General features: G+C 45.6%; 1 protein-coding gene across 10 annotated transcripts in view; it reads right to left on the bottom strand.

Moving 5' to 3' along the window:
* Positions 1-1,484: 1,484 nt before the first annotated feature.
* Positions 1,485-23,957, bottom strand: part of LOC112908305 (rho GTPase-activating protein 17) — a 101,799-nt gene continuing 79,326 nt past the window's right edge. For 2 of the 10 annotated variants that reach the window (XM_072751320.1, XM_072751319.1), the window contains exons 15-20: positions 23,501-23,592; positions 21,602-21,758; positions 19,643-19,873; positions 17,160-17,335; positions 10,149-10,769; positions 1,485-2,354 (exon numbers count right to left, since the gene is read on the bottom strand). In XM_072751320.1, the coding sequence (XP_072607421.1) occupies positions 2,224-2,354; positions 10,149-10,769; positions 17,160-17,335; positions 19,643-19,873; positions 21,602-21,758; positions 23,501-23,592 (1,408 nt within the window). In that variant the 3' untranslated portion in view covers positions 1,485-2,223. Of the gene's footprint in view, positions 2,355-7,176; positions 7,226-8,968; positions 9,005-10,148; positions 10,770-17,159; positions 17,336-19,642; positions 19,874-21,601; positions 21,759-23,500; positions 23,593-23,957 lie in introns of all 10 variants that reach the window. The other 8 variants (XM_072751323.1, XM_072751327.1, XR_012000203.1 and 5 more) reach the window with 7 other exon arrangements.

Here is a 23,957-nt window from a genome sequence, read left to right as displayed (position 1 = left end):
CAGCAGCATCTTCCCAGACACCAGCACGTTCCTGGATGAGCAGGAATGGCTACTGTCAGTTTAGATGATAAGATCTCGCCTTCTCTCTGATGGTGTTAGTGCCAGGAGGAGGGGACAGCGAGGTGGTGACTGTCCCAGCAGGGCATCATCACGTCTCTGTGGGACCCTGGAGATGCTTCCATCGTGGAGTGTGGCGGCAGCTCCGAAAGCACGCTGAGCCCCCACGCCCCACTCCAGGCCTCGCTCGCTCAAGAAGATGGGTCGTAGTCTTGGTTTGTTGACCTGTGACACTCACACAATCAAATGGTTATCATTTTTCTTTGGATTGGAGCTGTTGGGGTTGGGAGATGTTTACACAGGAAGGAAAGTGAACACAAACATTCTTAAAATAAAGAGGGTCTGTGTTGAATGTCGGAGGCAGCAAGAAAACAACAACATGTGTGCCACTCCGTGGAGAGCATCCAGCCCGGCCCTGCCTGGTCCCCTGGCGCCCACCCCATCTCCTCGGCAAGCAGTGTCTCTGCGGAGGAAGCAGGTCCAAGGTGCCGGGGAGATGCCTCACTGCGGGCATCGAGCTCCCTGGAGGAGGGGCCCAGTGCTGACGGGTGATTGACACGGAGACCCTTGCTTTCTGCAGGGGGCTTGTTCTACGGCGCAGGGGGAGGGGGTCTGTGGAAGGAGAGAGTGAGCGTTAAGCAAACATAAACTTAAGGTACAGGGGGAAATGGGCTTATGGGTATCTATTTTTCAATGTAACTAGGACATGCAGGAAGCACTTTGGGGGCACAGGGATCTTTGAGCTTCAAGGAGAAAAAGTGATTGCCCTTTTCAAGTTAAACTTGTTCATTCACAGCAAAGGAGTGCCAGTGTCTTCTGTATTGTTCCAATTTTAATGTATGTGCTGCTGAAGTGAGCACAAGGGGCCGATGTCTTCTAAGCAAGGGACAGGTCACTGATGTGTCTGGCAAAAAACTCTACCAATGGAATGGCTCAGGGCAGCCAACACTGGCAGCGTTGTGTCCCTCTCTCTGTTCCCAACGGAAGACCAACCAAATCTGGGCCACCGTAAGGGGCTGTCCTCACAACAGCCATCCAGATTGTGGGGACTCACCCTGTGCCATCTCCCCATCCGCTCTTCCCGAGTATTTCAAACCTGGGAAGGCAGGAGCCTCCCAGTCTCTGTACCCCAGTGGGGTTGACTGTTCTCGGTGTCTCTAGGTGGACAAGAAAGGGTGTCAGGACTGGTAGGTGCAAAGGAAGAGCCCGACTACATCACATTCACTGGGGACAGTCCGGGAGGTTTCTGGGGAACCTGGTGGCTGGTGTCACCATTGTGACCTTGCTCTCCATGCCCTCAGACTTCTAGAGTCACAATCAGACCCCCAGATGTCTCACCCAAATTCCACTTGGTTAAGTGACAACATGCATGCACACACATACACACAAGCTACAGTTTTGCTTCTGAGAATGATAAAGTTTTCATATAAACCACAGAATATATTTAATTCAAATTAAACATGAAACTAAAATAATGTTCGGTCCTTATCAAGTAGCAATTACATTGTTTAAAAAAAAAAGAACAGTACATTTCTTTCTACATTCTGGCAATCCAACAAGGCACAAGTCACATCCAGTTTGCTGAGGTGACGGATCCAGCAGTCACCATCGATGCTCATGGTTTTGAGGGGGTCGGGGAGGCACGACCATACTTCATACAAAACGATTCTGCAGCAATTGTGAAAGAGAGGAACCTCCCTCCTAATCTATAAGAATGAGAGTCCAAGTAGCAGGAAGTAGGAGATTTGCATAATGAATGTATTTTATTAAATAGACAGTTCACGCGCTGCTGCTTCTTCATTCCAGATTGCCTTTTGTGTCACCCACCTTGATGGCAGTGGCAAAGCTTCCTACACGTCTCAGCAATAATACTCTTTCCATTCTAGGTACTTTTTTCTTTTTCTTTCTAATTTTTTTTTTTTTTTTTTGGCATGATTTCTTTCCCACGTAAAGAAAGCCAACTTCTTCAAGACACAGGTCATTCAGCTTAAAGTGTCAGCCTCCACCTTCTCCTCGGGCTGTGGGGAGGCGAAGGCCTGCATGCCGGGCCTTCTTTTCCCTTCACTGAAAGCTCTTCACTGTTTGGTCTGCGGAGAGAAGTGTGCACCTGCCCCGGTTCCACTCACCAGGGTGGAGGGGGTCGGGGCGGGGGTGAGGCGGCTTTCTTCACAGGGCGGTGCTTTCTGTGTCATTGTCTATGTCCAACAGAATGCGTCCGGGCAGGTCTTTGCTTGCTGAGTCTGAATGCATGTCAGGAAAGGTGCTGCGAAGTGGCTCTGAAAGTCTAGAACTGGCGTCTGGACAAAAATAGGAGACATGCTGTCAACGTGTGGGAACACCCATGGGGCTGCCTGATGGCACTCGAGGAGAGAAGCTGGAGAGTCCGAGTCAGCCCATGCACACACACCTTCACTCATTACAGGCACGCTCAGCCCCTGGAAGTGGAGTCAAGCTGCTCAGACCCCAGGGCAGCCCTCAGAGATGCAGCCCTTGCGGGGAGTGTGGGGGGCGCTCGCTCTGACCGAGGAGAGGAAACCCCATTCTCACCAAGCCTCTCATGCACTAACTAAAGCCTCCTCACAGGTCAGGGCTGCATGGACAGGTGTGCCTCACAGGAGAGAGCCACCTCGTCTGGGGCCGTCCTGTGCAGTGCAGGATGTGGGGGAGCCGTCCTGGCCTTCATGCATGAGATGCCAGTGGCAGACAGCCCTCTCTCCCCCAGTGTGACAAAGATGTCTCCAGACACTCCAATGTGCCATGTCAACTCCTAGCTGACAATCACCGAGGTAGATCACCAACCTCCCCCAAATACTGATTTTTCTCTTCTCCTTCTTATACTCCAGTTCCTTTTTCATGTCTTATTTATTTATTTTTGTTGTTGTTGTTTTTCATGTCTTATTATGTTGGCTGGAATTCCCTTAGAGAGAGGGCAAGTGTTAATCCTCAAGCTGTCAGTCCCTCACTCCTAAACCCACAAAAGACATCTTCACCTGTCACAGCCAGCCTCCTGGGGAGGCCAGGGAGTCTCAGATGCACTCATTCGTGACCAAGTACTTACTGAGCATCTACCTGAGAGGGCACAAGAGTGAACAAGCCAGACACAGCTTTAGTGAAGCTGGCAGTCCAATGGGGGACATGGCCTCGAATAAAGACAAAATCATTTGCTTCTCTAGTAGGATTGTATTCTAGCAAATTGTGAGAGCCTAGTTAGAGGTTTTAAGGCTGGCACAGGAGAGAAGGGAGATGTTCAGATCTGCTGCACTTCCACATTGCTGGGCTAGAGTGGGTGTGCTAGGAAGCTTTCCTGTTATGCTTAACAGCTGTCACGTCTGCCCTCACTGGGAGCCACTTTTGACAGTGCTTCTCTTTCACCTGCTCCTCCACACTGGCCAGTGGCAAATGCAGGTGCACTTCGCGGGGGTGAGGTGGGGGTCACTGCTTTGAGGCTGGTTCCTGCTCCTGTACAACCCTACAGTTCTGAGCTGTGAAATCTGTTTACTCCCTTTTCTCACAATGGCTCCTGTGTTGGCTGACCCAGCCCTCAAAGTTTCCTATGCATCAAACTCAAGAGAAACTTCTAGATTTTGTGGAGGTGCCAAGGTGTCAGAGAGTTCAAGTGCACAACGCACTTGACAATTCAGGTCTTACGATAATTGTAAAACCAACTGAATTGTGCTGCATTGTGGCATTGTCCAGTGGTGCAGTCAAGGGTGGTCTGTGTGCACAGAATAGGGATCCAAAGGTCTCAGACTTGACCTCAGCAGAAAGGAAGTCATGGGAGCAGGGACTGTGTCTGTCTTGTTCAGTGCATCTCCAGTGCCTAGAAGTGGCTTCTTACTGGCTGATTCTCAATATATTTTGTGGCTGGCCAGTTGGATGGATAGAGGATGAAGAGCCATCCAGCCCAACCATCTTCCCAATTCTCTTCTCCTATAGCCTCAGGTAGAGTAGTCATGTCTCCAAGACAAGACTAGTACAAGAAATCCATTGCAAATTCAAACCCTAACCCAATAAGACAGATGGTGCAATCAGTCAGCATTCCTTTTTAGCCCAAAGAGTCTACCAGAGACTATGGAGTTGCCATGCCTGGTGGGGGATGCGTGATGCAAAAGCACTCTACGTACTGATTAGATTTCTACTTGTTAATATGTGGATTTACATGCAAACCAACACCGATCAGCCACAGATCCTTTCCAGAAGACAAACTTTCTTTCTTTCTTTCATCACATATAAGTAATTTCTGGATTTGTACTTTCCTGATATTTTCTATTTATGATGAACACACAGAAGTTCTACACTTAGGAAAAAAAAAAATGTGTGGTGGGAGCATTAGGGACATTCCCTGCTTCTGCCTGCTGCCCACTCACCCTGGTTTGCCTGAGGTTGGCAGGTACTTCCCAGCCTACCCCCCTTATATGAATTATTTTTATTTTTAATTTTTTAAAGGTAGCTGATTTTATTTTTATTTATGATTTCATTATTTTTTTAAAAAAAATTTAAAAGCCCCCAACATGGGGCTTCAACTCATGACCCTGAGATCAAGAGCCACATGCTCCACTGACTGGGCCAGCCGGGCTGGCTGAACCATTTTTAAAAAGAAGACAGCAAATCCGTTCACACACAAAAAGCAGTAAGAATCAGCATGTGTACAGAGCCAGCTTTCAGAAGGAGACTACTCTTCACTACAATGGCTTGCACCTACTGAGCAGCTCCTGCAAACCAAATGTGGTTACTAAGAGCCCCACACACATCATCATGTCAGCGCACTGGCCCCCAGGAAATGACCCCAAGGCAGCAGAGTGTCACCACAGAGGTAAGAGAGGGGGACTCTGAGAAAATCAGCTCCTCACAGAGGATCAGAGCCAGACTGGTTTGCATGTTTTTCATTGGGATAGCCCTTTCTTTCCCTCCAACCCACAGGAGTTTGCGTCTTTGGGTGAGGGTCCAGATAGAGAAGACAGTACCTGAGGATATAATACTTGAGTCTTAAACACTCTGGTTCGTTGGAGGAAACCTTTTGGCTGCAAACTTACGTAAGGCATCATTTTTCATTATATGCATTCTAAGAAGGGCTGGTCTTTGAGCATATAGCTTGGAGCTAAGGTCACATGACTGAGATTATATTAAAAAACCAAAAACCCAGCATGCGGTGTCCCCTCTGGGCAGAATCGTATCCCTAATCAGGGGCTTGGACAAATCTATCCAAGTTCCTTCCTTTTTTGTGTATCTGTTATCAAGGAAGTGGGCCCTCAGGAGCCAGAACAGGTACTCAGTAATTTAGGGTATGGTCCTAACAAGGTTTATTTGTCATTTCAACAATTTTGAATATATGCTCTAGGTTGTCCTTCAAATATGTGCTCTAGGACTGCCTTTCAAACAGTCAAAGGATATTTGGATGGCCACTCTGATAGGTAACAGACCCAAATACATCCTTGAAACTACACTTTTCCGGCACAGCCACAGGGCAAATGGACATTCCCACCTGACCAATCTGTAACTTAGCCTCTGAAAGAATGACTAACTCCTGCTCCTCGCTAGGGTGTTGGAGCCCTTCTGGTCTGGCAGAGAATTTTCAGCATTTTTTTACTATTTTAGTCAAAGGAGAGATTCTATTCAGGTCTCACTGGATATTTACCTTGACATGATTTTGATATCTGGATATTAAAAACTAGTTATTAAACTAGTTTAATAAATAGTTATGAAAAATAAGCTGTAAGTAGAAGCAGAAGCCACTGAAATGTCCAGCTACAAGCAAAAATAAGCCTGCTTATCTTTATGCAGTCATTTGAAAAGACAGTTATAAAAACTCTATCATAACATGGGAAGGGGCATATGATGTAAAGGTAATACAAAAAAATGCAAGATCAAAATCTATATATGCAAAATAATTATGATCACACACACCCTGGACTTTCAGGAAAAAAATGGAGAAAAAAATAGAATTATGAGTAGTGAACTTCTACAACTGTAGAAGAGTGCCTTCTTATTATTTCTAGTTTCCAAATCTCCTTTAATATCCAGTTAATTTTTTTTAATTTTTTTTTTAATTTTTTTTTTTTTTTATTTATTTATGATAGTCACACAGAGAGAGAGAGAGGCAGAGACACAGGCAGAGGGAGAAGCAGGCTCCATGCACCGGGAGCCCGACATGGGATTCGATCCCGGGTCTCCAGGATCGCGCCCTGGGCCAAAGGCAGGCGCCAAACCGCTGCGCCACCCAGGGATCCCTCAGTTAATTTTTTTAAATGTGTTTCTTTCAGTATACAAAAAGAGGTTAATTTCTTAAAAAGAACACTGTGATAAGAGCAGAGTGTCGAGTGTTCAAGGATGACTCGGAGAGTGACATGGCGTTACCACTGCACAGAGGATGGATGGCTCGTGGGTATTCTCAGGCTCAGGAAATACCATGAAATATTAAGAAATATCTTCTACTCCTGAGCATTGTCTCTTTAAGCCATGAAAGAACCAATATTGGGAAAACCAAGTGGCACATGAGAATCTAAATATGGATGCCAGGGTCCCAGCCCTCCTGTGTCTGGGTTCTAGAAGGCTGGGTCTGCGCATATGCATCTTTAAAGCACTGACATATGAATCTAATACGTAACTCTGAGTATCTGTTTTTTTCCAAGATAAGAACCATCATAAATAGCTACCATTTACTCAGGACCCCATGTGTATTAAGAACTGTAAGAGGTTTTCTTATTTTATCTGCTTTAATCCCTTCAGCAGAAATTCTGACAAATGTCACTCTTCTATGGATCAGCCAGCTTGTGCTGCGTCTCATGTTACAGGGGGAGTGGCCATTCTGATTCAGGCATGTCCAAGTCTACAATGTCTTCTTGCTACTAGACCTCAAGCCTGCCCAGTATAGAAAAGAACAAAAGTGAGAGAAGTTACCGGGCCAGCCCTGTGGCCGCCTGTCACACGTCTGTGAACACACTTCATATTCAGAGTGATTGACAGCAAGCATGAAGGACGCCAGGCTCCTTTAGTACATGCGGTATTAGTAGGGGCGCAAGCAGGCAGGGTTAGGGTGCCCGGTTAGTAACAGGCGTTAGTGCACAAACATGATCATAAAGTAGCACAAATGCTTTGGCCAATCAGGTGCCTTTTCCTTACCATCAAATATTCCAATTTCAGTTCTTACTGAATATGGCAGGTCATACATCTAAATTATTTAATAAAATGTTGCAATTAGAACACTCTTGGCTAAAATCTATTACTTTAAAAACAGCAAGATGTAAATTCTTTTACTTTCAAAGCTAAAAGCCTTGTCACGTTTTCTATGGTAACGCTAAGGAAGAGAGTCAAGCGACACCAGGATCCCTCGGTTTCTCCCGGGCTGGTGTTGAGCTGCCACAGGTTGACTGCCTAAGCCACCTGGCAACAACACTCTCCCCCAAGAGTTTATCTGAATCCCCAGGCCTCACTTCAACTTTTTGGGATTAAATGCTCTAAACAAATAACCTATTTCTAGAAATCTGCTTGCAGTTTTCCATGTGAAAAAACATGATGTCATAAGAAAAAAACAGCTTTCCAAGGAAGTTACGTTTTTTTTTTTTTTGTTTTTTTTCTTCTTGAAATACTCCATGGCTGTATCCAAGAATGGTTAATAATTGGGGCTTGCTCAATACTCGTGAATCCTAAATGGTGGCCTTTTGTGTGCTCCCAGTTGGCAGTCTGGGTGATTTTAAGCCAATTAAAAGTTAATTCTGCAACACAAAGGTAATTGCTGCGACCTGGGATTGCTTGAGTTTAGGAGACTTCATAACATAGATTGGTTTTTAAAAACTTGGCTAATATCTTGAGGAAAAGTAGTTTTCATTTACAATTTTCCTGCTCTGATAATTATAAAGTACAGAGCATCATGGTGTTATAAGGGTCAATAGGATAGCTTTCTAGAATAAATACTTCTGAGGTGAGAATGGTATTAAAGAACAGACATGATTCTGGATCATAGTTTTCAGTCTAAAAAGAAGGAAAGATCGAGTGTGGGAGGAGAGGCCTGGAATTTTGATGTGCCATAAGTATTGAAGTGTTAAAAGGCTCAGTGAGGGCTTGTGCATGCGGGCAACCCTGGGCTTCTGAGTTATAAGGAGTTGGGAGGGGGAACTCATGCCTGTGCCCTCCTCTGAGTCTTAAAGGTTGCACTCTAGTTTCCCTTTCTGGTTTCTCCAAAAAGTCCTACTCAGACCAAAGCTGCAAATACTCTGGTGAAGTAGGCCACCAAAGGTTTGAGCTCAGCTCAGCCGATTAGAGCAATGCTGCAGGTCATGAGAGCCTTCCGGTGTCCAAATGTGGTCCCGAAGGCAGGACGCAGACGAGCATCATGGTACCCTTTGAAAAGCTCATGTGGTTTAAGAAAGCAAAATGTAAGCAGGCTGGAATGCAAAGGAATTTAGTGTAGGATCTTCGGAGGAAGATTTTTTTTTTTTGGTCCTGACAATTTCAAACATCAAATTAAGAAGCTCCATGCAGTTAACTTGCACTTAAGATACACAATTAAAAAATTAAAGCTCAAGACACAGGGAAAGGGGACACAATTTCCTGTGCTGACTGTACCCAAGTCCTCTTTGGTTGGATGTGATGTGTCAATCAATGACAGGTAAATCACCAAGAAGAGCAGGACCCTTTATGAAAGGCTTACCAACAAGAAAGAAGACACTTCTAGAATTCTTGTAAGAGTAGCTTGAAATCGGGTTCTCAATCTACTGACATCTACCTCTTGAATATGGAACCCTGTGGCTTGAAATGCTTTTGATGAGAACAAAAGTAATGTCTAATGCTACAGAACGGATGGCACAGGGGTCAAGTAGCTGCTCCTGAGCACACGGTCAAAAGCACATATGCAAAACACGGCTAAGCAGGAGCATTTGGAGCTGTGGTGCGAGCTGCTTGGGGGGTTACACACCTTAGTCCTGGGGACCTTCCCCACCTGTGAGGGCATCTATTGGGAGACAAACAAACAAACACACCAATATGGCTTTGTTTTTTACAAATAAAAGTTGGAATGTCATCAGAAATCATCAACCATTTATAATATGTGCATTTATGCAGTATATTCCTGAAAAAAACAAAAGAAAGGGTTATCAAAAGATAGACTAATTGGATAACCCTCATCATTTGGGGTACCAGTTTGGAGTATACCGTTGGATCGTTTCAGCAGAGAAGTCGTGCCATACAGCTGGACAGCCCAGAAGTATATTTCAGCTTCTTCTCTAAAACTAGCTTCCCATAGAAAATTTAAAACTAAGCTGTTGTGATTCAAAGCTCCTAATTGCCATTTTAAAAACACATTGAAAAACCCCAGCTACCGCATCCTTAAATCAAATAGTGTGTTAGAGCTGTTGGGGTGGAATTTTTAAAAGGTGTCATAATTAAATAAAAAGATCATATTGTGGACCGTCTGAAAAAACCACTCCATTGGGTAGTCCACTGAAATCTGCATAATCACCACTACCTGAAACACATTTCCATGGGAATTGTGGGAAATTCTTGATCCTTCCCTCCCTCATCACTCGAGGCTGGCACTCTGATGTGATCACGCCCTAAGACCTCCCTTCCTAGAGCATCCAAATGGGTACAAATCATGTTTTTTAAAGTTATAGCTGAAATCCTTCACTTACTACGAACATTTTTATCTTTGAAGGTAAATAATGAGGAATTCGCTAAGAAATGAATTTCATGCTCATGTGGTATAATACCTTCCACCTGAATTAGGCCATTATACTTTGAAAACTGTAAATGTAGACAGGTCTTAAACACATAATGAAACTATAAATCAGAGGCCAGCTAACTTCAAGGGCCAGGTCAGGTATTAAATATTTTTGGGCTCTAAGTACTCCAAATACTCTCGAAAGGACAATACAACTGCTACCTGAGCACTAAAGCAGCCAAAGACCATATGTAAACAAATCACAGTGGCTGCGTCCCAATAAAACTTTATTTACAAAAATGGGCTATGGGCCAGATTGGGCCAGTGGCTATAGTTTGCTGCCCCCCTGCTATAAACCAAGATCCACACGAAAGGTGAGAGTACAGAAGCACTGCAGCACGGATGGGGGAAAGGTCTGAGCTGATTTCTTACTTACCTGTCACTATTTTGGAAGCGGTGGGAGCTGCGTTGGCGAGGGCGCTGTCCCCAGCTGAGTGGGCACCGGGAGGATGGGGGGGTGGAGGCACGCTGGGCCGGTTCCTCGGCTTCGGGACTGGTCTCGGTCTCGGTAAGGTCCCGGCATGTGGCTGTGCAGTCTCAGGGTTACTCACCGGCTGGGTCTGAGAAGCTGGTAGGCTGGGGTTCTGTTTCCCTAGAGGTGGGGTACTGGGGGGCGTTGGAGTCTGGGGCGGGGTGTGAGGTGGCTGCTCCAGTCCAGGCTCACCAGACAGGGCCCCGGGGGTGGGTGGGCCCTGGCCACTCGGTTTGATGTGCCCGGGCAGCGCGGCCTGCGTTGGGGGCTGTGGCGGTGGGTGGCTGGGAGCTTGAATCGGGGACAGGCTGCTGGAGTACCTCCGGGGTGCAGAGGGCTGTGAGGTGGCGCACGGCTGGGCTGGAGCCTGGCCTGTGTGCTGGGCAGGAGGGGAAGGGCTTCGGGTGGCTGGCTTTGGTGACAGACTGGGTGGGTGCTGAGATGCTCCTGAAGAACTCTGGCCCCCGGGATGGCCGGGAGGTGGGTTTCCTGGCTTCGGGGGTGCAGGAGCAGGTTTTTTAACAGCTGCACAGAGGGGAAAACAACTTTCAGTAAGCACAGTGCAGTGAGAGCCAACACCAGGTGAGCTTTGGTGGCAGGAAGCCATGTCGCTGCCATGCATCCCATGGAAGGATGACACCAGGAGGGTTCTTCACCTCCGTGGTCTCCCTTCCTCCTACAAGCCCAGGCCCAGTCTGACCAAGAGAATGGCAGTTAATGAACCTGAACTGAGGACATCCTTCCTTCAAAAGGCCAGAACAGCCCTCCCTCAAGCTGTCAAGGCCATGAAAACACACAGAGGGTTTTCACAGAAACTGTCCCAGCCCAGAGGAGACTCAGGAAGATGAGACAACGGGAACCTGGGATGTTAACGGAAGGAGAAGTGGGTGAGGAGAATATGGGAACAATTAGCACTGCCTCCGCAACCTCTCTGGAAATCTAATATTATTCCCAAATAAGAGGTTTACAGTTTAAAAAACAAAAAGTACTAAATATATATATATATATAATATATATATATATAATATATATATATTATATATACACCTTTTAAGATCTGTTGTTTGATTTTTAGAGATTTAATAATCTCTACACCTGATTAGGGTGAACTAATCACCCTAATTGGGGGCTTGAACTCATGACCCCAAATTCAAGAGTTGGATGCTCTCCCCACTGAGGCAGCCAGGTGCCCTGAGATCTGTTGTTTTAAAAGTTCAATATGGAAAGAACTCAGTGAACAGGGGTTGCCTCCCTACACGGAATCTCTGCCCTAAGCTCAGTGAGCTTCCCTGCATGACCTGAGAGCCTAGAAAAAATGGGGAGAAGCAAGAACAGCTGAGGGGGTGACCCCCAAACATGACTGATCTGCCTCTACCTACCATGGCTCCTTACCCTAAGCCGGCTTGTCCTTTTTTAAAAAATTTTTTAAAAAAGATTTTATTTATTTATCCATGAGAGACACAGACAGAGAGGCAGAGACACAGGCAGGGGGAGAAGCAGGCTCCCTGTAGGGAGCCTGATGCAGGACTCGATCCCAGGACCCCGGGATCACGCCCTGAGCCGAAGGCAGACGCTCAATCTCTGAGCCACCAGGTGTCCCAAGCTGGTTTCTCCTAAGGGGCTTCTCCTAGGGGGCTTGATTTTTTTTTTTTTTTAAATAACTGAAATTCTACCAACTCCAGAGTCATTTGAATGAACAGATAGGCTCTGGATAGAAGTATCAGTAAGTCTGGAAGAGCTGCAATAGCTCGATTTCTGTAAGGAGAGCTGAAGCACATCACCACCCTCCCTGTATCAGCTGAGATCGGCACCACCAAGGGGGCGTGGGGGCAGAATTTGGTACCGAGGAGGGCCAACTGGAAAACAACAGGTCTGGAGACCTGGTTTGGGGCTGGGAGAGGTGGGTAGAAAGGAGAGATGTTAGCATTTTTCAAATTGTACTGAGATCCTACTAATCTTCCCAAAAAGGGATAAGGAAACTAAAGAGTATCATTTACCCCAGGTCACCAGCACCAAGTTAGGGCCCTTGCATAAATTCAAGTCCCATTTAAGTCCAATTAGCTCCCTGCAAGACAGGCAGTGTTATATCCACGGTGGAGAAAACTGAGGCTCAGAGAGGTGCTTGCAAAAGATCACACGACTAGAAACTGGTAGACAGAGACTCACAACCATGTTCTGTGGACTTTTTGGATTCTTTCATCTCCTTTCTCCTTCCAACATTGCCTGGCTCCCTGCTCACAGGGCCGAGTTCAGGAATGAAAAGGGTATAAAGTTTGCTCTGCCCTGCTGGCCTAGAACTTTCGACCCTGGACCCTGGAAGACCTTTTCCCACAGAAACAACCAGCCAGCCGACAAAAGAGAATCTGTGGAATAGCAGCCATACTCTGGTTACCACGAGCAACTTAAAAAGAAGAATGTCTAGTTTTCTATTCTGAGGAATGTTAATTGTAAATTCACAGCGAAGAAAAGAACCATTCCTGACATTAAAGGGTGCTGAGGGAATCAGAAGAGGAGGTAGGACAGTTGGGTGCCGGGGCCATGGGAGAATGGTGGGCCTTGTCTGAGACTGCCTATGAAAGTCTGGGGAGGCTGAGGCAGGGGCAGAAAGACCACACTGTCCTGGGAGGACGCCAGAGATCTGGGGTTTGGGGAAGTAGGAGAGACTCCGAGTGTGGCCATAAGGAGAGCCTCAACCTGGAAGCAGTGTCATAGGAACCCAAGCGGAGAAGACCTAACTACCCTCCAGGATCAGTGGGGGGCACAGATGAAGATGATGGTGGCTCAGGGGAGAGCACTTGCCTTAAGAAGGACCACATGGGGTCCATAACCAAGCAGTGTACCTGACTTCGCTTCCCTGCCTGTAATGTATAAAAATTCCACCTAATGTTGTGTTGCGCTTTAGAGAGATGGTGCTTTCATGGGCATTCCCACAATGCACCCCTCAAGAATGCATTTTTATTTCTCCTTTATATTTATAGGAACTCAGTTAGGAGAGGCTCAATTACCAGCCTTTAATACAACCAGCTAGATGTGACTTTAGGCAAAAGCTACAGCTCAAACTTTGAAGTCCAAGGCCTTTTGCCATTTATCACAATTGTCCCTCGCCACGAGCAGCATTGACCAGACCATGCCAGAGTATCCAAATCTCCTGAAGTTGGCTGTCCCTGCGGCCTCTGCTACCCCCTGGATGGGGCCTTGTCACTTCGGGGGCATCAGAGCAACAGCCGGTGCAGCTTGCATCAAGGCCAAACAACCTTCTGAAAGGCTGGCTTTGTACACTACACAGCTCATCTAGCACGGATGCCCCCTGCTTGTGGTTCTACTACTCACTCACCTGGCTCTGCCCTACCTGGCCCATCCACCTTTGTTTCTCACTAGACTTGGGAATGGTCTTTGCGAGCACATGGGCCAGTGCCTCCTACTATTCCCTATGTGGCAGTTCCCAGGCACACATGATAACATGGGAGGCATGGCCACACTCTGAGTGAGGGCATCCCTGCACTGAGGTCATTCTTGATTCTCACTGAACACAGACACACAGACACACACACACAATTTTTGTTTTCTGTTTTTTTTTTTTTTTTTTTTAAACAGCATTGCCCCTAAACTGAAATCAACAGGTGAAGAAGTGAAATCTATTAAGGGAAAAACTTAGCTCAGTAAAACTGGGTTTACTGAGCTTCCTTCATAGAAACTTTCTTTTTTTAATTTTCAGATTGTTTATTTATTTATTTATTTGAGAGAGAGAAAGAGAGCAGAGTGTGCAAGAACATGAGCAGGGAAGGAATGGGTGGCAGGCAGAAGGAGAGGGAGAAGCAGACTCCCTGCTGAGCAAGGATCCTGATGCGGGACTCGATCCCAGGACGCTGGGATCATGACCTGAGCCGGAGGCAGATGCTGAACTGACTAAGCCACCCTGGCGCCCCAAATTCATTGTTTCTTGAACTACCAAAAACACAAGTCATTTTATAGTGAGGATCATCCATAGTCCAATAGATGGGGTTGGGAGTTAAGACAAAGGGCAGCCTGGTTCACATGGAATTTAATTGGTTTTCGAAACATCTTTAGTGAATCATGTCCCTTTCTAGTCCCTTTCATGTCCCTTTCTGAGTTTCTTGATGTCAGCACTAATAACATTTGGGGCTAGATAATTCTTTGTTGTGGGGGGCTGCTGGTGCACTGTATGATGTTTACCAGCATCCCTGGCTTCTACTCACCAGATGCCAGTAACATTCCCCTCCCTAACTATGCCAACCAAAAATGTCTCCAGACATCACCAGATCTCCAAGAGACAGGGAAGGCAGGACCATCACCTAGTTGCTCTAGATATAAGTGGCACTCAGAACCCCCAGACCACAAATATTTATTGACTGCTCACTCTGTGACAGGCAATGACACAGGCTAGGAATACGGGAGTGCGTGCGTGAGGTAGGAAAGATCCCAGCTCTCTAAGAGCTACGAGGGGAGACTAGCAAAAAGGTAAAAAACAAAATTAAAAAATTTCAGATCAAGAAAAAAAATGCGCTGAAAGAGAATGATATGACATAGGAAGACTTGGTGAGTGGAGGGGATAGGGGTGGCCATCAGTTCAGAGTGGGTAAATGAGCAGGGCTCATGGAGTGGGTAATCTCTGAGCTGTGACTTGAATGATAAGGAGGAACCACACGTGCAACAGAATAGACCGCACAGAAATAAATCCATGCATACATGGCCAGCGGACTGTTGACAGGGCACTGCAAATATGCAGTGGAAAGGATGGTTTCATCAACAGATGGTTTTGGGAAAAGAAGATACCCATAGGCAAAAGAATAAAACTGGACCTTTATCTTACACCATGAACAAAAGTCAACTCAAAATGGATTAAAGACTTAAACAGGGATGCCTGGGTGGCTCAGAGGATGAGCGCCTGCCTTAGGTTCAAGTTGTGATCTTGGGATCCTGGGAACAAGACCTGCATCAGGCTCCCTGCTCAGTGGGGAATCTGCTTCTCCCTCTGGCCCTCCCTACTGCCCGTGCTCTGTCTTGCTTGCTCCCTCTCAGATAAATACATAAGATTAAAAAAAAAAAAAAAAAAGACTTAAACATAAGATCTGATAATGTCAAACTCCTTGAAGAAAATATAGGGAGAAGGCTTCATGACATCAGTACTGGCAATGGTTTTGTGGATATGATGTGAAAAGCCCAGGCAAAGAATGGAGGTGTGGGACCACATCAAACTATAAAGCCTCTGCACAGCGAAAGGTTGTGGCAGATGAAGAGGCAACTCACAAAACAGGAGAAAACACTCACAAACCATCTATCTGATAAGGAGTTAATTTCCAAACATGTAAGGAACACCTACAACTCAATAACAAAAGAACTAATAATCTGACTTTATAATGAGCTAAAGACTTGAATAGACTTTCTCCAAAGAAGTTATCCAGATGGCCAACAGGCACAGGAAGGGATGCTCGACGTCCCTCATCCTCAGGAGATGCAAACCAAAACCACAGTGAGATACCACCTCACATCTGTCAGAACAGCTACTATTAAAAAAACCCAAAGACAATGAGTGTTGATGTAGAGAAAATGGAACCCTTGAACCCTGTTGGTGGGAATGTAGATTGGTGCAGTCTTTATGGAAAACAGTATGGAGGTTCCCCCCTCAAAACTAAAAACAGAACTACCATATGATCTAGCAAATCCACTTCCGGGTATTTAGCCAAATGAACTGAAATCAGGACATCTAAAAGGTATTTGCACTCCTGTGTTCTCTGCAGCATTATTCTCAAGAGCCAAGTTGTAGAAACAGACTAAAAGTCTATCAACGGATGATTAGATTAAACATGTGGGCATATCGAATATAATTTAGCTTTAAAAAAGGATGTTCCACCACATATAACAACATGGATGAAGCTGCAGGACATTATGCTAAGTGAAATAAGCCAGTCTCAGAAAGACAAGTACTGCATGATTCCCCTTAGATGAAGTATCGAAAGCAGTTAGACCCACAGAATCAGAGTGGAATGGTGGTTACCAGGGCTGGAGAGAGAGAGAGAGAGAGAGCACCAGAGAGGGGATAAAGGAGAGCTGCAAATCAACAGACATAAAGTTTCAGTTATGCAAGATGAGTAAGTTCTAGAGGTCTGCTGCACCACACGGTGCCCTAGTTCTTGTAGAAATTTAAGAGGGTAGATCTCATTCCAGGTCTTCTTACCTCTTTAATGATTTTGCTTCTTTTAAAAAAAGATATTATTTATTTATTCATGAGAGACATAGAGATAGGCAGAGACATAGACAGAGGGAGAAGCAGGCTCCTTGCAGGGAGCCCAATGGAGGACTCGATCCCGAGACCAGGAACATGCCCTGAGCCAAAGGCAGATGCTCAACTGCTGAGCCACCCAGGCATCCCATGATTTTGCTCTTAAATGATTGATTTTTCTGCTTCCATTTTTTTTTAAAGATTTTTTTTTTCTTTAAGTAATCTCTACACCCAATGTGGGGCTTGAACTCAAGATTCTGAGATCAAGAGTTGCTTGCTGAAGGGAAAAGTAATGTGTGGGAAATATCAGGAAGGGAGACAGAACATAAAGACTCCTAACTCTGGGAAACGAACTAGGGGTGGTGGAAGGGGAGGAGGGCGGGGGGTGGGGGGAAATGGGTGACGGGCACTGAGGGGGACACTTGACGGGATAAGCACTGGGTGTTTTTCTGTATGTTGGTAAATTGAACACCAATAAAAATTAATTTATTAAAAAAAAAAAAAAAGAGTTGCTTGCTCTTTGGACTAAGCCAGCCAGGTTGCTCTTCTGCTTGCCATTTTATAACAGACAGATAATCTGTCAGGAAGCCTGGCAACGCGAATCCCTGTGTTAACCCAAGGAGGTCTGCACATCCATCCCTCCCTAAGGGGAAGAAGTAGAGGTGGCTACTCACCTCGGCGCACAGTATGCGGGCTAGGGCCAGCGGAGTTGTGCCCTGGGCCAACGGACAGCTGATGGGAGCCGGCCGCCGTCTGGGACTGGTTCTGGCCCGCGGCAATCTGACTGCTATTTCTCCCTGGGGCAGGGGCAGGTGCAGGTGCAGGTGCGGGGTCCTTGGGTTTTGGCGGACTGGGGAGAACAGAAGTCAAGTTAGACATCTGGCAGCCCCTGCAAGAAAGCTAACAAGCATGCTATGGAATATCAGATTCCACCCAGAGTTCTCACCTCAGCAGGCAAGGACGTGATCGGGAATTTTAAATAGTTCTCACTGGGTCTACAAAGCTATTTATCTGGGGCCATTCAGGGCTAAATGTTTGATGAGATTCGCTGCATCAGATCGTCTTCCAGCTATCCTGCCACTTGAATATCATGCTAGACACCATTTCACAGCGACCAAAAAGGAATTCCAAGCTTTCTTATACTTCAATTGGGCAATATTAAAAAACATGAAAGGGCTTTTGGACTTCAAAATAACAAGGTTTGACACACATAGTGCACAAAACAAAGCAAAAGCTACAGCAAAATACTAATGTTATAAATTAGAAATAGTTATTATCAATCGTTTGGACTTGAGGAAAGAGGAGCCCTGAGAGACTTAGTGATGGCTCACAGCCCGGAGCTGGCTGTTTACAGGGTGGATATAGATCAGAACCTGGGCCAGTTCCCGGCTCAGAACTTCGTACACTAACTTTATAGCTGCATTTTGTTGGGGTCACTAGAGACTGGAACGTCATTCATGAAGTCTATGCAAAAATATCCACGGAGCACAAAAAACAAAAGCAAATCGAAGACTGACATTCTATTTGTCCTTCTGCAGTGCATTCTAATTATTGTCTTAGCATTATGTAGCCCTGATTAAGCAAACTGAAGACTACAGGTGAAGGAAAATGTGTGAGTTGGCAAATGCTTTTTTTTTTTCCTCAAACAAAAAAATTCAAGCCGAAACAAAGGTATGTGTGGAGAATAGCAGCTTTGACAAGACAATATGGAGCTTACGATGTGCATGTGAAGCTCTAGGAAGTTTGAAGCCTTTGTTATTTTTCACCAAAATGAGGACTTCTACAAATTATGTGAATGAAAAGGAATTCAGGAATTCATAGAGTAGTCCGAATTCGGCCGTGAAGCCTGATCAAGATTCCTATCTCAGAAACAGCTAGCTTCACATCCCACTAGGCACACCCTCCTCATCCGGAGAAGCTGAGGGGAGGGAGCCCTCCAAAGGCAAATTTGTTTCCATGTATAATGTGGGCTTAAACAGGTCATTCTTGTTCTATGCATTTATTTTACTTTATATGTGATTATTCAGTGCTTTATCGATGGCCCTGCTAGAGAAAAGGCCAAGAAAAATCTTAGCACATACTCTGTAGAGGGGCTCATCTTTTACAGCAGCTCCCAGTCCTGAACCAGCTAACATATCACCTGAAGTGGCCTCTGGTGGGTCATCTGCCCGAGTCAGTGTAGAGAAATGAATTCATGAGGATTAGATGAAAATCTCAAGTTCAAGGGTACTCCTTCTTCAAGTTGCTGTATAATTGTAACCCACTCTGGGTGGCTAATCAAAAGGTTAAGCAACAAAAGAGCCTTTTAGGAAAATCTACCATCATATTTTCTACCCTGTACTCACATATCAATTTGTCTGCATGACTGAAAGCTAGGGGTGGAGGAGGCACTACTGTGCCTAGTACAGCACCCAGTACTCTTATTCAGTAAATCTGATTGAATGGATGGATGGGTGGATGGGTAGGTGGATAGGTGGGTGAGTGGGTGGATGGATGGATGGATAGATGGATGGATGGACAGAGAGGTAGATGGATGGGTCCATGGATGGATGGATGGATGGATGGTAGGTGGAAGGATTGGCAAATAGATGGATAGGTGGATAGATGGATGCATGGATGGATGGGTGGATAGATGCATGGATGGGTGGGTGGATGGGTAGGTGGATGGATGCATGGGTAGATGGATGGATAGATGATGGATGGATAGGTGAACAGATGGATGGGTGGGTGGATGGATGGATGGATGAGTGAATGAATACCAGGAATACTCTAAACTAAGTAACTTGCTACATTCAGGTGTTAACTAGTTAGCGTACAAGATGACAAAAGCAAATGGTAAATGAACATTGAGTGCACATCAAATAGGGAAAAGAAGTTTATAATACCACTAGGCACCTATTGGCTTCCAGCACCAAAGCAGTATGATAAAGAATGCAAACATATGTTGCTTCTTTTGGAAAACAGGAAAGGAATCAAGCAATTTGCAGGGTTTTTTTTTCCATCCTCTGCCAACCAGAAGAGTGAAGGCAGATCTGGTTATGGCAGATCACTCTATGCTGAGTGATTCTGTGGGCATGGAGATCATGCCCACAGGCCAGCCCCTGCAAGAAGGTTGGGGCTCTGAGCACCTACTGCCAGCAGAAGCCGGCCTTCTTACCTGTCGCCCGGGCTTGGCCCTTGCTCCAGTATGCCCGCAGAGGAGGGGACAGTCCCACCCCCTGTGCTGCTTTCAGCCCTAGAGCTCTGGGGAGGGGGCTCTGGGCCTGCAGGAGCCAAGGTGCTGCCATCTGTGGGCGGGAGTGGCGGCTGGAAAGCTGGGGATATGTGCTTTCTATTTAGAGTGCCACCCCGCCGGTGGGCCTGGAAGTCCATAAGCTTCACACCAAAGCTACACAGAAAGAAGAAACAGTCAACACACCATGCAAGCCGACTACTAAGACAGAAGTCCATCGGTCCACACGTGTTAAAACCCACACGTGGGGAGAGCCACCCAAGTTGCCCAGCATGCAGTGAAGCGGCAAGGACCAGATTAATGGTCATTCCTATTACCAAGGCAAGCAGCTCAACTTGGCTTTAAACCTGAGCAAGCCAAAAGACCTGGTACTGATCAATGTCTTTTCTTAATTTGGGTGTGAACAGCTAAAGCAAACAGGCAGGTCTCCTCTTGAGTGGGTGACATCATGTCAGTGTGCCTATTTACCTACTACCCAGTGGCCACCTCGAATCCGTATGTGTGGGGGACAAGGTGGAAGCTGAGTGCAGAAGTCCTACCACCGGCAGTGTAAGGCTGTCATCATACCCTGCCTCTTAAGCTGAGGTGGAGAAGCACTGGTACAGGTGTATGCAAAGAATTAGCTGAAAGGATATGTAACACTGGAAAAAAAATCATTGCTTTTGGGCAGGAGAAGGTGGTTGGAGGATGGAGAGGAGGAGGATTCCCCTTCATGTAAGCTGACTTGATGTAAGAACTTTCGAGCTTTTCAGTTTGAAAGATAAAGACACATGGCTCCCTGAGCTTGTGTGTACCGGGTCAGTTGGTGGGGACAATCCACCCTGGGAGGTAACTGAGAATTGTTTCTTGTGTGCCAATGAGAGATGTAACACTGTGTTTTGTAACTTCAAAGGCACAAAGGCTAATGTTGCAGTGGTCAGCTTGTCATCAGGAAGCAGGACCAAATGTGTGATGAGGACTTCAGAGAAGTAAGACTTCCCCACATGATAAACATGGGTTTCAGAGGGACAGGCTAGGGAACTAAGCTATGGGTTAAAAAATGAAAACCACAACAACAATAAAGCAAAATGAAACAAAAAAACAAAGCTCAATATAAGATCGGGCAATTAAAATAAGAGCTTGTTGTTTAGTTGTCATGTAAACTATGCCTGGTGATGTTATTGTGTGTGCGTGTGAAAAGCATGTTACTCTGCAGGCTTCTCTAACTTGGCCTTAGGAGTGAATACAGTGGCATTTCATATACAGACGGAACAGACTGGCCTCTGAAGGCACAAATCACCAACAGCCTTAACCTTTGAAAATCCCACTAAAATCGCCCGTGGAGCACAGTATCGAGACACATGTCTCTAAGTCCATTGGAGCCATCTTTTTTCTTCCAGAATCGAATCAGCAAATACTGAGGTTTTCTCCAGCTGAACATCAGATTCAGTGGCTGGCTTCCATTGAGGGGCCAAGTTATACCAAAAAGAGGTCTCTTTAAACACTGAATCTGACAACTTACTGTGAGAGGTAGGTTATTCTCCCATCAGTCTACAGTATTTAGCCCCCCTCTCCTTTTGTCTCTTTTTCCCACATTAAGAACATTTAGGTGGCTTTGTAACGTGTGTATGATGCCATACCACTGTGGGGCTTATCACCGACCAAGTGAAGCCTGGATGCTTACGGCACAAATGTTAATTGACAAGCCACATATCTGCCTTATGGTCACATTAATGTCTAGAATGAACGAGAGAAGAATTCCCGAAATATCTGGACCTAACAGACATGGCTACACAAGGTCACTCTCATACTACGAGTCCATGGAGGCAGGACCGGATAGTGAGGATCAATAACTCTTCTACGTCACATCTGTTGCTGGAAGAAAGTGAATGGCTCTAAACACACCTTTCCTTCTTCACCAAGTCCCCTTCCATGACTGCCATGCTGGCAGGCCGCTTCCTTTCAAGGGTCCCTGAGTCAGAGTCATTTCCAGTGTGAGATGAGTGATTAGAATTTGGGGTGACGAGAGGCACGAATGCTTCTGATACGTTGAATTCCACTTCTGTGAGAAGAAAAAGAAACAAGTGTGCAGGCACACCTCAGAGATACTGCAGGTTTGGTTTGCAGACCATAGCAATAAGGGAGTATTGCAATAAAGTGAACATCCCAATAAAATGAATACCACGATAAAGCAAGTCAAACGGCTGTCTTGGTTCCCCGGCACACATAACAGTTAAGTCTATACTATGCTGTCGTCTATTAAGTGTCTAATAGCCTTATGTCTACAAACTCAATGTACATACACCTTACTTACAAAATACATTATTGCTAAGAAATGCTAGCCATCATCTGAGCTTTCAGCAAGTCGTAATCACTGATCACAGATCACTATAACAAATATACTAAGAACAAAAAAGTTTGAAGTATGGCGAGAATTACCAAAACGTGACAGACACACAAAATAAGCAAAATACTATCGGAATCATGGCACCAACAGACATGCTCCATGCAGGGTTGCCACAAACCTTCAATTTTGAAAAAACCTTCCTAGGATCTAGGAAGCACGGTAAGTAAAGTGCCATGAAATGAGGTCTGCCTACATGTGAGGTGTAGAGCATATGAGTGTGCAAGGCTTTAAAACTCCCACCAGCCCTCCTTGTTTCCCAAGCAGAACCCCTACCCCCTCATCTTCTCAAGAATGGCTTGCCAAGCCAGGGGGAGGTAAAAGGAGGAAACTAGAGATAAGGAGGGGGTGCAATTCAGAATTTAAATCACACAATTCCTCTGCTTTCTTCTTTGTAAAAAGAATAATCATGGAATATGGAGGAGAAAAATAAGCATAGATTACTTTAAAAAAATGAGAGGTATTTATGGTTTGATATAAAATACAAAAAAAGGCAACACCAACTCCATACTGCCTACAGCGGTTTTTCTGAGACTTGTTTTCCCAAAGAAGTAATGGGCAAAATGCCAGTATTCATTCCTACATCACGTATTTGTTGAGCAACCTACGTGAGTGAGGCGTGATTCTCAATGGTGTGAAGACCATGGTAAAGGAGAAACAAGCACGCCCTACTGTCAAGGAGCTCACACTCCAGGAGAAAGGATGGGGCAAGAGGTCTGGACTCACAAAACTTGCCATACCAGTGCCCCTGAAGGGGGTCATGGAACTTCTGTGGTTCCCAGGACTACAACAAACGTAGTTTGAAAATTGATCACCGGTAGGTGGAAATCCTCTTTTTCTGACACAGCCAATTCCCACCTTCACAAAGTGGCTCCAATCAACCTATCCTGTTTCATCTTCCACTTTTATACAAAACCAGCTCTCTGCCTAGAGAAACAAAAAGCCGTCTTCCCAATGGAAAACTGCACATTCAGTGTCGCCTCTTCCATAAAGCAGTCCCAGTTCTCTGTGCCCAACATCTGAGTTCATCAAACCATCGGCCCCTCCTTCTCCCTCACCACGTGTTATAATATTTGTTTAGGTGGCCTTCATCTCCAAGGGCCAGCTTCCTCCAGGGAAGACAGCATATCTCACCAGCAAACATATGGTGCCTAGGGTATTTAGTTCACACTGGCTGAGTAACAACTCCAACGTGAAGTTAAGCAAAGCAAAATACAAAATAATGTGGATGCCAATATGTCAAAGGTGAACGCAAGGGGTCTAAAGACAAACGTGAAAAAAATGAAGCCAATCATGTAATCGCGAAGGGATTACTGATGCATTTTCTTCTTTAAAGAATTTTTCATATTGTTATTGTGTTGCTTGGGTAGTCCGTGAAATTGGAAAGACAGGTAATTTACCTTCAGGGAAGAACCAGTCGGCGTGCTGAATGATGGGCTCAATGACCGCAACCACGTGGACAGAGGTAGCCGCTGCCATTTCAGCCAGCGATCTGCAAAGGACATTCAGAGTTAGACTGCTTCCCCCAGGCAGTCTCTAATTTCTGCAGGTTGTGTCAGAGCATTTTAATCACTTTATTTTTTTATTTTTTAAAGGTTTACTTATTTGAGGGGGGAATAATGGGCAGGGGAGGAGCAGAGGGAGGAGGGAGAGAATCTCAAGCAGACTCTGTGGGAAGTGTGGAGCCCATCTCGGGGCTCCATCCCAGGACCCTGAGATCATGGCCTGAGCTGAAACCAAGAGTCTGATGCCTGACTGTCCCACCCAGGAGCCCCCAATTTAATTACTTTAAAACAAGAAAATACTTAAACACAAATGGAAAAATTAGATCCATGGGGCCCTGGTGATGTGTGTGGT

The sequence above is a fragment of the Vulpes vulpes genome, chromosome 3 (assembly GCF_048418805.1).
Source record: "Vulpes vulpes isolate BD-2025 chromosome 3, VulVul3, whole genome shotgun sequence".
Lineage (NCBI taxonomy): Eukaryota > Metazoa > Chordata > Mammalia > Carnivora > Canidae > Vulpes > Vulpes vulpes.
The sequence above is the reverse complement of the archived record's forward strand: the minus strand, read 5'-3'. Positions and strand labels throughout refer to the sequence as shown.